The 14,871-nt window shown below is 32.5% G+C and overlaps 2 protein-coding genes across 3 annotated transcripts; one reads left to right on the top strand and one right to left on the bottom strand.

Annotated features, from left to right (window-relative positions):
* The first annotated feature begins 3,681 nt into the window (after nucleotides 1–3,681).
* LOC17899784 (ribosome maturation protein SBDS) lies at nucleotides 3,682–6,146 on the top strand. Its single transcript, XM_006305059.2, has 5 exons — nucleotides 3,682–3,900; nucleotides 4,772–4,901; nucleotides 4,995–5,195; nucleotides 5,286–5,453; nucleotides 5,529–6,146. Exons 1-5 carry the CDS (start codon nucleotides 3,767–3,769, stop codon nucleotides 6,006–6,008), a joined length of 1,113 nt encoding a protein of 370 aa, XP_006305121.1. The 5' UTR covers nucleotides 3,682–3,766; the 3' UTR covers nucleotides 6,009–6,146.
* Nucleotides 6,147–6,308: 162 nt separating this feature from the next.
* LOC17898699 (transcriptional corepressor SEUSS) lies at nucleotides 6,309–11,425 on the bottom strand. 2 transcript variants are annotated; one of them, XM_006303632.2, is made up of 10 exons: nucleotides 11,295–11,425; nucleotides 9,532–10,840; nucleotides 9,329–9,448; nucleotides 9,096–9,144; nucleotides 8,755–8,969; nucleotides 8,598–8,666; nucleotides 8,165–8,262; nucleotides 7,974–8,067; nucleotides 7,724–7,793; nucleotides 6,309–7,634 (listed from the first exon to the last, which is right to left on the bottom strand). In XM_006303632.2, exons 2-10 carry the CDS (start codon nucleotides 10,510–10,512, stop codon nucleotides 6,670–6,672), a joined length of 2,661 nt encoding a protein of 886 aa, XP_006303694.1. In that variant the 5' UTR covers nucleotides 10,513–10,840; nucleotides 11,295–11,425; the 3' UTR covers nucleotides 6,309–6,669. The 2 variants fall into 2 exon arrangements, with proteins under 2 accessions (XP_006303694.1, XP_023633189.1); XM_023777421.1 differs by lacking the exon at nucleotides 11,295–11,425 and adding an exon at nucleotides 10,994–11,231.
* Nucleotides 11,426–14,871: the final 3,446 nt, after the last annotated feature.

The raw sequence follows: 14,871 nt of genomic DNA, 5'->3' as shown, positions 1-14,871 counted from the left end.
TTTATTTGATATGTTTTCAAAATAAGAAGGAAATGTAACCACCGTCGAAAGAATTCTCACATTTTATTTTTAATAATGATTTTTCTAGTAAAGTTTTATTTGCTTAAAAACAACATTTAACAAAAAAAAACCCAACGAGCCAAAATATAATAATTTGAATAATAGGCCTATCAGATATATACACAAATCTATAAATACACATATTATATATAATATATATATTATATAATAATTTATATTTATACATATATATAAATAGACGAAGCGAAGCGGATATTCGACACTAAAAAAATCAATATTTGTTATTTGCTTCGGTTCAATATCTTATAGATATTTGAATTTTTCGAATCGAATCGAAACAAATATCGAAGCGAAGCGAATCTAACGAATATTTTGCCCAGGGCTATACTATATCATGAGGTAATATGTATGACTATCTTTTTCTACAAGGTAAAGGAAGAATCTTGTAAAGAGCTTAGAAAATTGGATTGGACAGCGAAGCTGTTTTATATTGAGCGGTTTATAAATATAATGTCAGTAAACGAGAGCTATTGACACAAGCTTAATGCACAATCTCACTATAAAGTCAACAGCTCAGAAAATTGTTGTTTTTGATTTTGATACTTGTCTATGCTTTGAATTTTTGATACTCAATCTATATTTATTTTCTTGTTTTTTTTTTTTTAGAATTGATATGTTTTTATTGAATTCTTACCGAAAATAATATATGTTTTTATTGAATTTTATTAGAGACTATGTTCACACATAAAATTATGTAATTTCTATATAAAATTATATATTTTTGAAAATAACATATTTTTGAAAATACAATAAAAGACACAAAATAATAATACATTATAATAGAAAAAAATAAGACAAAATTTACAAATAAAAGAATATATATATATATATATATGTATTCTCTCTCTACCAAGTAAGTCGAAGTGAACGATTATTAAATTAGAATTTGTGTGCTAAAATTGGAAAATAGGAGGATATGTGATATTTATTGGAGAAATTCCTAAAAAAACATGACTTATTTAGGTGGTGTTATTGGATTCTAACTTATAAAGAATTTAGATGACTCTAGTAAAATCATAGTTTGTATGATTGTTTGATAATTTAAAGGATTGTCTGAGAGTTTTCTGTAATCTTGTTGATTAGTTTTTCTATAATCTTGTAAAGTCTCTCAAACAATCTCTGTATCTCTATATTAGTAAAAGAGAAGTACAAAATTGAATGTGGGTCGGGTCAAGAGTAAAAATTAACCCGACTTTAACAATTGGATACTTCAAAATTGGATATTAAAATGGATTTGGATACATACATCGGATACTTTCCATATTTAATTTTAGGATTAAATTATTTCTATAACTAATTTTAGGATTTCCTAATATTTATCTAACTAATTTAATATAATATATTTAAAACAATTATTATTATTCTTCTTTTATTTGATCTTTTTTTTTTAATTTCTGATATTATACTAAATAATAAAAATGTTTCAAAATTTTTTAATTTTTTTTTTGCATATGCTGCAATTTAAATTTTTCAAAACGGACATATAATACTCAATTACACTCGGTTAAATATTTTGGACAATGATTTAAAATCATTATAAGTATGACCAATATTAAAATTATGGGGGAATTTCAAAAATACCCCTTTTCATATACCTCTTTTTAAAAATACCCCCTTTTCAAACTTTATCAAAAAACCCACTAAAAATGTTGAAATTTATCCAAATATGTGTGTAAGCTTATAAATATATACACAAATTACCTTTATATGTGTCTAAAACTTTATACACCTTTCATAAATAGCGTAAAAATAAATTATAAAAACCTTATAAAAACCTTATAAAAACCTTATAAAAACCGTATAAACCTTTTTAAAAACCTTTTAAAAACCTTATAAAACTTATAAAAACGATTTAAAACTATTTAAAATATTTTAAAATATTTGTATCGAATCTCCCAGTAGTAGTTATTATATAGAAGTACCTTATAAACTACATAAAACTTTATAATTTTTTATATTTAAAAAGGGGTATTTTTTAAAATGGATAGATAAAGGGGGTATTTTTAAAAATGGGTACACCAAAGGGGGTATTTCTCAAAAATTCTCTAAAATTATTGTTACATAAGCATTTTTTTTTTATCAACTTACATAAGCATATTTAAAATATTTGTTTTGAGACATATATGTAAATTTGGAGACATGATTTTTATTGATAAAATATTATATATCAAACTACGTAAATTTTAGATAGTCCACGGGTAGTTTGTTAAAATCCAATTATAATGGTAAACCGAGTTATGAATAATGTTTATTACGATATGAATTCTGTTACGGGTTGGTTCTTCAAAAAATATATTATAAGTGTGTAATGTTTTACGTCTATTCCTACTTCTATTACAAAAATGGTCAAATTGAACAATTTATCGATAAATATTATTTCGTGCTGTTAAATTTTCACATTTTTTTTAATTGTATCAAAACTCAATATATTATTATTTACTCGCTTTTTCTTTTATTATTTTATTTAAACTTATATACAAATATATGATTCAATGTAATCGACTGCACTATAATAAAATTAAAATGTAATATAATTTAATCTGTTAAATTTTTTTTTTGGTAAGGTTAAATAAATTATTTTAAAAAATTTGTTAAACATTATATATAAGTAATTATTTCCCCCGCGCTGTAGCGCGGGTCCAAACCTAGTTTATAAGATACTTTTCATGACTTTATTTTGTAAAGAAAAGAGTTTAAAATAATAAACCAATAACATGAAATTTTAATTCATTAACAATCATAGATTCTTTTGTTTTAATTGAATAACAAAAAACTTTTAATGACTTAGTAAAACTCTGAATCCAATAACCCTATATTAATAAAAATTTTAAATGACTCTTTACAAATCAGTAACTAATAACACCAACCTTTAAAAGAGTTTAGTAAAATCTTGATTGAATAACAACATATTCTACCTAACATCTAAAGTCACCAAAACATCATATAACTCACAAACTAATAACAACCCCTTAATATTTTCCAGAAAAATACATGAACTCTTTTTCGTTGCCAGAAAAATACGAAACTAATTTATAGATGATAAAGAATATGCGAACTATTTCTATTTTCCAGTTTCCCACATATCATGGTCACGATATTCAACGAAACTAACACAATCATAAACATCGTTTGCCTATTGTTCATTTTTTTCTAAATTTCTAATCATAACAAAAGATTAAGTATGAAAAACAAAGATTGAAGATAAAGCTAAAATATCGAAAAAGAAAGATATTGTTATGATTATGACTACGATAAGAACGAAACTTCTTTACAAAATTGTCATAATAACAATGTTTACTATTGTGTTAGTTTCGTTGAAAATCGTGACCATAATATATAAGAAACTAGAAAACTGATATAGTTCACGTATTTTATATCGTCTATAAATTAGTTACCGTATTTTTAACAAAAAAAAATCATCTATTCCTCTGGAAAATATTAGATAAGTCCCATATTTACTGATATTTTAAGTTATCAGTATTAACTGGCTGTATATAAAATTATAAATATATTTTTTTTGGTAAATAAAATTATAAATATATGAAGACCTATCACTTTTGCAATTTCGACAAATAAATATCCCAAATTTAGTGGCGGCGAGAAAAAAAAAAAAAGAAACCTGTCTGCCGTGTAAGCTTCTCGATACGAGCGAGAGAAGAAGAAGAAGAAAGCAGACGCAAAAAAAATGTCGAAGACGCTGGTGCAGCCCGTTGGGCAGAAGAGGTTGACGAACGTTGCAGTGGTTCGCCTCAAAAAACAAGGCAATCGATTCGAGATCGCTTGTTACAAGAACAAGGTCCTTTCATGGCGGTCTGGCGTGTAAGCTTCTCAATCATCTCCGATTCTTCTTTTATTTTTGCTTTCGTACACTTTTCGTTTTCCTCGCGGTTTGATTTTGTCGAGTTTGGCGAATTCGATTCTGATTGTTTGATCACTGTGAATGATTGTGAGGAAGTGTGTGTAGTATGATGGATTTGGTGTGATGGTTGTGTTTGACCTAATTTGAAGAAGAATGAGTTTAATCGCATTATCAATCTTTTGTTTGTGTTGTGTTGATTTTTTTCGATTTTGATTTTGATGTAGGAGGTCTTAAGCATACTTTAGTTGTTTATCTCTGTAGATAATGTTATGGAGATTGTATAGTATGATGAATTTGGTGCGACGGTTGGTAATATTTGTGTTGATTTTTTTTTTCTGAATTTGGGGTATTTTGTTCTGTGTTAAGCCTATTTTAGGTGTTTATCTCTGTGAATAATGTTATGGAGATGGTATAGTATGAGGAGTTTTGTGTGACGGCTGGTCATATGTTTGAGCTTATCTGAAGTGAAACAAGGTTTTATGTTTGCGGATTGTCGTTTGATGTCTTCAAGTTGGTTTGTTCCATTTCACAAACCATTTGAGGTCAAGTTCATTAGTATCTGGATGAGATTTTGATTTGCTTTGTTTCATTAGTAACGTACTGAGCTGTGAGCTAAAATGTTCATGTAAATAATGTTACGTAAATGGTATAGTAGTATGATGATTTTGATGTGACGGTTGGTCATATGTTTGAACTTATCTGAAGGGAAATGAGTATTAGCAATAACAGTTTCAGTTTTCGTTTTAGGTTTTCCGTGTCTTTTGATGTCTTCAAGTTGGTTTTGTTCCTCTTTGTTTCATTACTGAGATGTGAGCGAAAATGTTCATGCAGGGAGAAGGACATAGATGAAGTGCTTCAGTCGCATACTGTTTATTCAAATGTTTCGAAAGGAGTTCTTGCCAAATCGAAAGACTTGATGAAGGCCTTTGGATCAGATGATCATACGAAAATATGCATCGATGTATGTTATGGCTTTTGTTTGGTTTCTTTGATTTTGAAGTACTGACTCCTTGGAATATGTCTTATATGTTTGATTTCCAACACTCATGTTCAGATTTTGGAGAAAGGAGAGCTTCAAGTTGCTGGAAAAGAGAGAGAATCACAGTTCTCTAACCAGTTTCGGGATATTGCAACCATTATTATGCAGAAAACCATCAACCCTGAAACACAACGGCCTTATACAATCACCATGGTAGAGCGCTTGATGCATGAAATTCATTTTGCTGTTGATCCTCATAGCAATTCCAAGAAGCAGGTGATTGGTTTGAGTTAAAATAGAAGCAAAGTGCCTTGTGGCCTACCTATGAAAAGTTTATGTAAGCCTTCAAATTTTTAAACTATGCAGGCTCTTGATGTCATCCGTGAGTTGCAAAAGCACTTCCCTATAAAGCGTTCTCCAATGAGACTGCGCCTTACTGTTCCGGTTCAAAACTTCCCCTCACTTCTGGAGAAGCTAAAAGAATGGGACGCTAGTGTTGTCTCAAAAGACGAATCTGGAACACAAATGTCCACTGTAATGATCTATATCTTCAAAATTTTGAACTTCTTATTTTGTTTTCTCTAATTGTGGTAATAAATTCTTATGCAGGTCTGCGAGATGGAACCGGGCCTATTCCGAGAGTGTGATTCCCATGTCAGGAATATGCAGGGAAGACTAGAAATACTTGCTGTATCTGTTCATGCAGAAGGTGACACAAGCATGGATCATTACGATGAGCATGATGATATGGCATTACAAACCCACAAGCCGTTGTTACCTGTTGAGACTGAGACTAAGGCTTTGACTGATCCCGTGGTCGAACTTAGCAAGAAATTGCAGAAGCAAGAGATAAGTACTGCAGATAACACAAAGCAAGAAGGAGGAGAAGAAAAGAAAGGAACCAAGTGTAGCACTTGCAACACGATTGTCGGGGAGGCTAAGCAATATAGAGAGCACTGTAAGAGTGATTGGCACAAACACAACCTTAAGCGTAAGACTCGAAAACTCCCTCCTATTAGTGCTGAAGAATGCTCGTCTGAGATTGACATGGACGACTCTAGAGCTGATTTGAAAGAGTACTCTTTCTGAAACTACATGTTCTTTTTAATTTTTGTCAACGTTGAATCTCGTAGTCATATGTGAGTATATGAATACACGAAACCTGCGGAATGAAAACTTACAATATGAGTATAATCTTTTTGTTTGTTTAAGAGACATTTTTCGATTTTTTGTATTTTAAGTGATAATTTTGGCTAACGATAGATAATTAATAATAATTACACTAATAACTTACAATCATGATCACATGACCAAACATAGACATCATACATTTCGTTTCAAAAATGCATATTATGTATTTAACGTTGTTGTCAGATAATTTAAGGAAAGTTTTGGTTAACACAATGGAAGAGAGATAAATGAAGGATAGAGCTTGATCATTGCCTCCCTGATGATGTGCCCTAAGGAACACACCCATAGAAAGATGTACATTATAAACTATAAAGCATAAGAAAAACTCCCCAAGATTAAAAAAAAAAAAAAAGAAATAGCAACTCAAGAGATGGTATGGTGATTGTAGAGGTGACCTAGAAACCAGTTGTTGGTACAAGATTTGACTCTTTCCTTTCTTAAGCACAATATCGCGGCTTATGGCCTATCCTTTTTATATCCTGAGTTGAGTTGTGTGATGCTGCACAAGCAAAACATTACCCGATTCAAAGTCTTCTTTTTGTTCTTCTTCGTCTTTATCTTACGCGTTCCAATCACACGGAAAATTGCTGAAACCGTTCACTGCTCCTAAGAGCTGGTTTCCCAGATCCTGTTGCGAGTTTGGATCCCGTACCATCATCCCAACTCTTCCGTTCATGAGACTATTGTTACCGTTTATATTATTCATTCCATTAGCTGTCATGGACTGACCCATCCCACCACCAAACCCACCAGCACCTCCAATACTTGGGTTGCTGTTGTTCACTTGGCCATTCATCATCAGAACACCAGAGCTATTTACATTAGCTGCCTTCCCATCATTCCCGAAAGACCCATGCCCACCCATGCTTCCTCCTGAGCTATTATGAGCTTGGTTGTTCATCAGGATCTCATTCAGTATCTTCTGCACCGAGCTAGATTCGTTTCCATCAACCTCACCCGCCTGTTGCATTGCTGGTGAGTTTGTCGAACCCATGTGATTACCAGATGGTATCCCGTTTTGAGAGGGATTATTGTTATTAGATGAGGATGTTGGAGACTGAAATGTTGGTAGGTTGTGTTGTTGCTGCGATGATGGCACCATGGTACCTGAGGAACTAGGTGACGCCATCTGAACAGAGTTTCCTCCATAGGGACTGTTTGGGGGATTGTAAGCAGAACTCTGATGTCTTGCCTTCATTGAATTCTGGTGGATGAGCCCTGCAATGCTGTTGGTGGAGGTGGATGCAGAAGCTGCATTAAAGGCGTAATTTACACCATTGCTGGGATTACCCTGCATTAGTGCCCCCTGCCTAGTACTCTGTTCACTGTTTGTATTCTGGGAAACTGTTTGCTGTTGTTGTTGTTGTTGCTGTTGCTGTTGCTGTTGTTGTTGCTGCTGCTGCTGCTGCTGTTGCTGTTGTTGTTGCTGCTGTTGCTGCCTTAGTTGTTCACTGGGTTGCTGAGGAGAAGGACCAGGCAAGGCAGATGAAGGGCCTGTTCTCCGAGGAAACTTGGCTAAACTCTCTGTACCAAATAGAAAAACACAGAAAAGATATTAGATGCTATAAGATGAAAAACATCGTTTACTTTGCCAGGAGGTCACATTAACTTACCAATTGGTCCTGTTCTTGTTTCTCTGCTATAATCTATCAAGTCCTTCATACTATTTACCACCTCCGAGATCTACAATATTGCAAAGTATCAATAATGTGCATTGGCAAACAAGGTCAAATGGACAGGGTCATTACTAATGTTAATTTAATCATTTCGTTATGTATATCCCTTCAAAGCTGAAGGTCCATTGAATGCAAGGCTACAGAGTTGCAATGTGGTTTGATTCATATTGAGACATTCTTCATATACCTGCAAACACCGAACATATCTCTTTGTGTATCCCAAATCATTCACAAGTGGTACTTCCAGGGCCTTTGCTAATTGTCTAGCAGATGCAACAAACCTGCAGAACAGTGGCAGCACATAATAGATCAGTAATCAAATGTCGAGTAACAGGATTTGTTATATCAATCTAACAACAAAAGAGAGGAAAAGTTTACATGTTGCAATTATTTTGTAACTCCGGAAGAGCAGAATCTGTTGTTGCACTTTGAGCGGCTTGTTGATATTTTTGAGCTGCCAATCCAAGCTGACTAACCTGTATGGGAATACAAAAATAGCTAATTACCTAAGCCGTTTTCACTTACCTAGATGCACATTCTACTCCTATTGACATTTGGAAACCACAAATTGTGGAAAAGTTAAGTGACGATTTCACACTAAACGAGACCAGAATAGTATTACGATAGAATAAATCAAATTTGTGCCAAAAGGAAAGGCCATATCTCCAACATAACTATTTGCCAGAGCAATAACTTCCTGTCACAACGTATGTACTGGAAACAACATAGGCCTCTTTACAGACTAGCTTTATCAGTTTCTTATAAATATGAATATAAAGTTTATTAACATCAGTTTCTTTCTTGAAGTTACCTGCGGTATCAAAAGCCTTTTTGGAATCAGCTCTTCATGCCGCCGAGCACAAAATTCCCACGAGAATATCTGAAAGGAACTTACAAGAATAAAGGGCTTGGAGAGAAACTAATGGTATCATAATTTGCAGCTAGAGCAAGAGAGTTGTTTGACAAACCTTAAGATCTGGAGAGAATACTATTCGAAGTTGGCCATCACGAACAACTCGAAGATGCTCAAATACACTCTCTTGTGTTGCTTTTGCGTACTCCAACACAATTTGACCAGATGAATTCTGAGATTCCCTTGGCATATCGACATATAAAAGTTCTTCCAAAGTGCCACTTTCATACTTTATCTTAAAAAGCCGTGGGAGGACTTCGGCGGTTGCCTCTAAATAATGGAAAGAGGAAAAGAAGACAAAGGATGAGTAAGTAAGAAAAGTTCAATAACTACAGAAATCATGTTATATTCCAAAACAGCACAAGCAGTCAAGTACTGATCATCTAGATAACATACCAAAACCACGTCCAGGCTTTCGGTTACATATCTCACAGTGCCACACATCCTGCAATGTTTGTGAATAAAATACCCATGTAAAGAAGTATAACATGAAACAAGTACCTAATATACTGAAAACAACTGGCTCAGTCGCATGAAATCAGCTTAGCATAAGACGATAGAGCTAGATGAATAGACAAGCTCTCTCACAATTGTAATAATAACAAGATAAAGTTCACTGAGCAGTAAACCTGAGGGAAAACACCAGTTGTTTGGCGGCCACTGCCATACATTGAGACGCACCATCTCTTTTTTGCATTGGGAGCAAAGTACTCAGCTACAAATTTTCTCCAGAACTCGATATTATTGTCCTGCATCGATAGCAGGCAGAACTGTCAAGCATGAAGAAAAACACTAGGCTGTAAAGTAATTAATTAATGGTAAGAAGCTTTACTTCAGGCCTATGTTGTTGTCGGTACATATACTGTGTAAGTCGCTGAGCACCCATGCCAGGCTCATACACTGGTTTCATAGGTGGCCGCAGAGGTAAATTCTGCTGTTGGAACTGCTGTGGTAACTGAGGACGCTGTTGAGGCATAGATTTCAGGAGTTGCTGTTGTTGAAGTTGCATAAATCTCTGCTGGTGAAATATGTTCATTTGAGCCTGCTGAGATTGCCCCGGCATTTGAAGAAATTGTTGTTGTTGTTGTTGCTGTTGTTGCCTCTGCTGTTGTTGGAGAAACAATGACTGCTCTGAATGTTGAGGTTCCATTTTCACTTGGGCCAAGTTTCTCATGGCCTGAAGTTGCTGCGGTTCCAACTTTACTGATCCTAGGTTTCTCAACATTTTCTGCTGTGGCTGTTGTCCTTGACCATGCTGCTGATCGTTAGAAACCTGACCAGGTTCCAACTTGACAGGTCCAACACCTGCTAAGCCACCTCCACGCACAGTTGGAAACTGCTGCTGCTGCTGCTGTTGCATTGACTGCTGCTGACCATGTTGAAAATTCTGAGGCTCCAATTTCTTATTCCGTTGTTGCTCGGCCAACAACTGGTTAGACGAAACATTCGAGAATTGCTGACCCTGAACTTGACCTGATGAGCGCGGGGACACCATACTCGACGCATTAAAAGACGACAACCCACTAAACCCGACACTAGACAACGGGTCTGACTCAGCCCCACTTGTATCCATAGAAATCACAGAACCGGGAATACCATTTACAAAAGACTGATTATTGAGAAGGGAAGATATGTTTGGTGCATTCCCAAGCATACTCATACTCATATTGTTACCAAACTGATTACGCGGAGAAACAAGAGAGGGAAATGCTGGTTGAGAAGGAAGAGGAGCTCCTCCTCCTTGTCCTCCTAAGATAGAAGGCGGAACACTTTCACCACTACCAACAGGATTAGGTGGCTCTGATGGTACCATACTCCCCACAAATCACAACTCCACACAATCAACAAAAGCAAAGAACAAAACTTTGACGCGTTGAATAAAAACTGTTATAAACAAAACACTCAGCTCTGTGTCCGAGCAAAGATGTCACCAACGCACAATGAAGTAGAAACGTCTTCTTCCTGACCAATGATAAGCTTCAGAGCCGTAATTTCCACGAAACAGATGTCGAAAAGAGCTGAATCTGAGTGATGAGATTCCGTATCGAACATTCTAAGACCCAACCAAACACACTGCTTCCGTAATCAAATGAATTCTTCAGATCCAAATTAAGCAAATCTACTCCATTCGAACTCAGCACCTTGAACCAAACCAAAATCAATAAACAAGTCACAGAGAGAACACAAAAGCAAACACAAACAACAAAGTTAAGAACAACCCAGAAAGGAAAAAACAAAACTTGATCAAACCCTAATTGAGAAAACAGAGATTACTACTAAGAAGCAAAACTTACCCAGAAGCTGGAAATTGAAGAATAAAGTCTCAAATCATAGAGAATCTGAGAAAAAGGTGGAAACTTTACAAAAAAAAAAACCCAAAATCAAACTCTTTCTATGTATCTTCCAAACTCAGATGAACACAACAAAACAATCAAAAATGAAGAAACTTTACAAGTCTTTTAGGGTTTGTAGTTACTGGGTTTGAAGAAGATGAAGAACCCAAAAACAAAAAGCTAAAAAGGAAGAAGAAGAAGAAGCAGAAAACAATTGTGTGCCGCCTACAAATTGTTGTTTCTGGGTTTTATTAAATTATACCTTTTTTTAGCTTCAGAGTATTGTGTCCTGTTCTTCGCTGTAGAGAGAGAGAGAGAAGAAAGAAGAAGATGAAGAGAGAGAATAGTGTCCTTGCGGACGTCAAAATTGTATTCGATCGGATTTATTTCATTCCCTTTCTTACTTTTTTTTTTTTTTTTTCTTTTCTTCAGTCTCTATTTCTCTCTCCTTCAAACGAAGTCAATGACATGCCCTAGAAATGTTTTTTCTCAGATTTTATTTTTTCAACTCATAAAACATTTTGTTTCTATATGTTTATTATTTTTTAGTGATTTCATTGTAATTTATTTTAGTTTCACAAAAGCTATATAGATATGTTTTTTCTCAGATTTTTTTTATCTTTTTTTTGAACCCTTAAAGTTTTTTTTATATGTTTATTAATTTTTAGTGTTTTAATTGTAATTTATTTTAGTTTCACAAAAGCTATATAGATATTTTTTTCTCAAATTTTATTTTTTCAACTCATAAACAATTTGTTTATATATGTTTATTTAACTGTAATTTATTTTAGTTTCACAAAAGCTATATAGAAATTTTGTTTCTCAGATTTTTTTTTCTCTTTTTTTAACCCTTAAAGTTTTTGTTTTTATATGTTTATTAATTTTAGTGTTTTAATTGTAATTTATTTTAGTTTCACAAAAGCTATATAGAAATTTTTTTTCTCAGATTTTATTTTTTCAACTCATAAACATTTTGTTTCTATATGTTTATTAGTTTTTAGTGATTTAACTGTAATTTATTTTAGTTTCACAAAAGCTGTATAGAAATGTTTTTTCTCAGATTTTTTTTTCTCTTTTTTTAACCCTTAAAGTGTTTGTTTTTATATGTTTATTAATTTTTAGTGTTTTATATTGTAATTTATTTTAGTTTCACAAAAGCTATATACAAATGTTTTTTCTCAGATATTTTTTTCTCTTTTTTAAACCCTTAAACTTTTTGTTTCTATATGTTTATTAGTTTTAGTGTTTTTATTGTACCTTTTTAGTTTCACCAAAGCTATCAATTTTTATTAAGAGTTTTTTGTCATATGAAATTTTACAAAATTTATCGTGGAACCACAAGTGAAATACAAATTCTAAAATAAGTAAACTTTTTTAAAGTAAAAGGAAATTTATATAGATTTTAAAAAAAAATTAATGTATTACTATATTGATAAATGATTTCTTAAAGATTATTTTAATTTTAAAATACTCGATTTGGTTCATAAAATCATAATCGATTTTTTTTAATGATTAATGGTAAAAATTTCTATGTTTTCTTCTTTTTGTTATTAGTTGAATTAAGTCAGTTTAACTATAATATTAGGGGGGTGTATTCAAAGTATAATTTTAAGAGATTGTGTAGAACTTATAAATCCACTGTTATTCAAACATGAATTTTAAAAAAGTCTTATGAAATCCACTGTTATTCAACTAATGATTTCAAAATCCACCTTAAAATTCACTGTTATTGAAAACAATTTGTGGATTTGGCTTTTAATGATTTCGAAGGATTTGGGAGGATTTTCTTAGTTAAAAATACAGAAATCTAAATCCCATGGTTTTTGGTGAGATTTGAAAAGATTTTACAAAAGTCATATGAACTTCCCTAAATCATCAAAATCATTTATGGGGGTGTATTCAAAGTGGAATTTCAAGTGATTTGTAAAAAGTTTACAAATTCTGTGTTATTCAATCATGAATTTTAAAAAGTCTTATGAAATCCACTGTTATTGAACTAATCATTTTAAAATCCACCTTCAAATCCACTGTTATTGAAAACAGTTTGTGGATTTGATTTTAAATGATTTCAAAGGATTTCAGAGGATTTCAGAGAACTTCTTTAGTTAAAAATACAAGAATCCAAATCTCATAGTTTTATGTGGGATTTGAAAGAATTTTACATAAATCATATGAAATTCCCTAAAATCATCAAAATCTCAATAAAACTCAAATCTCTTAAAATGTTACTTCCAATACACCCCTCTTAAAAACTCAATAAAACTCAATCTCTTAAAATTCCATTTTGAATACACCCCTCTTATAGTCGATCTCATCCACCCATCAAAAATGGTGTTGAATCTACGGATCATTAGATAGACAAGAGTTTACTTAGCTAAGCAACAATTTATGTTATTGTGCTTTGTGAACTAAATAAATTGGGATTATAATGGTTGCTAAAATTGCTTAGGGAAAATTTCAAAAATACTTCTTTTCAAATATCACTCTTTTAAAAATATCCCTTTTCAAACTTTATCAAAAATCTATTAAAAATTTGATATTTATCCAAATATGTGTGTACTTATAAATATACACACAAGTTACCTTTATATATGTATAAAAATTTACATATCTTTCATAAATACCGTAATGCTTTATAAAATTTTTTTATAAACTTTATAAACCCTTATAAAATCCTTTTAAAAACCTCGTAAAACTTGTAAAAACGATTTAAAACCTTTTAAACGTTATAAATTATTTGGATCTGACCTCCCAGTAGTAGTTATTATCTAGAGGTACCTTATAAACCACATGAAACTGAATAATTTTTCATTTTTAAATAGGGGTATTTTTGAAAATGGATAGTCAAAAAGAGTATTTTTAAAAAGACGTACACCAAATGGAGTATTTCTCAAAACTTCTCTTAAACAAACTAAAAGTTTAGGCTTTAAGTAACTGATTTCATATATAATTATTTCTACAAAAGTATGATAAATTAAAATAAATAATTCATGTTCAAGAACTATCAATCTATAATCGAATAGATATGCTTTATAACTCTAGATGATTTTCTTATGTTCACTTGTTTCTTGTATATTCTTGTTTACGTTTATTTGCATGGATATCACTCTGTATTGCACATGCAGCGATTAGTATCGTTTGATTTTCCGCACAAACCCCTCGAGTCCCTATTACTCCTTATGGTTGTTCTAGCTTAATCTAGTCTATATAGTCTTTTGAGTTCTTGCTTTTCCCCTTGTTGATTTAATCCCTTAAGTACTCTCATAGTGTAACTGTACACTTGCGGTTTTATTAATGGGGTAAAATGATAACCTCTTATTTTCACCCAATATATCCCTTTTCATATTGTAATGCTCGTGTCCTGTTTTTAGGACAGTGTCGATCGGCACCAAGGATGAGTGTTTTCTGCTTCATATTTATATTATTAGGAATGAGATACTCAATTTCATATTTATATTATATTGTTAATATTCATTTGTATGTAATCCCTTTGATTGAGGCCAATCCCCTTAATCTTGGTAACCTCCAATGTTATATGTAGCGATGTATATCATTGTTCAATGATCAAAGAATCATATTCACTTACATATGTCGATCGACACCATCAATTTTGCCTGTTTGGGCGGTTTAGCTTAATTGTTGGTTTAATTGAGCTGGTTTAGAAGCCTTAATTTTTTATTCAAGACTCGAAGACGGCCACTTTCTTCTCACTGTTTGCATTTTCACATTATTTGAAGCAAAAGAGAGAGAGAGAGAGAGAGAGAGAGAGAGAGAGAGAGAGAGAGAGAGAGAGAGAGAGAGAGAGAGAGAGAGAGAGAGAGAGAGAGAGAGAGAGAGAG

Source organism: Capsella rubella, unplaced genomic scaffold, assembly GCF_000375325.1.
Source record: "Capsella rubella cultivar Monte Gargano unplaced genomic scaffold, Caprub1_0 scaffold_1, whole genome shotgun sequence".
Classification (NCBI taxonomy): domain Eukaryota; kingdom Viridiplantae; phylum Streptophyta; class Magnoliopsida; order Brassicales; family Brassicaceae; genus Capsella; species Capsella rubella.
Note: the sequence above shows the minus strand (reverse complement) of the source record. Positions and strands in the feature narration are given on the sequence as shown.

Coding starts and splice junctions, on each gene's coding strand:
- LOC17899784 (XM_006305059.2), top strand. CDS start 3,767: ATGTCGAAGACGCTGGTGCAGCCCGTTGGGCAGAAGAGGTTGACGAAC. Junction 3,901..4,771: donor CTTTCATGGCGGTCTGGCGT/GTAAGCTTCTCA, acceptor ATGTTCATGCAG/GGAGAAGGACATAGATGAAG. Junction 4,902..4,994: donor ATACGAAAATATGCATCGAT/GTATGTTATGGC, acceptor ACTCATGTTCAG/ATTTTGGAGAAAGGAGAGCT.
- LOC17898699 (XM_006303632.2), bottom strand. CDS start 10,512: ATGGTACCATCAGAGCCACCTAATCCTGTTGGTAGTGGTGAAAGTGTT. Junction 8,068..8,164: donor TTACAAAATAATTGCAACAT/GTAAACTTTTCC, acceptor ACTGTTCTGCAG/GTTTGTTGCATCTGCTAGAC. Junction 7,794..7,973: donor GATATGTTCGGTGTTTGCAG/GTATATGAAGAA, acceptor GCAATATTGTAG/ATCTCGGAGGTGGTAAATAG.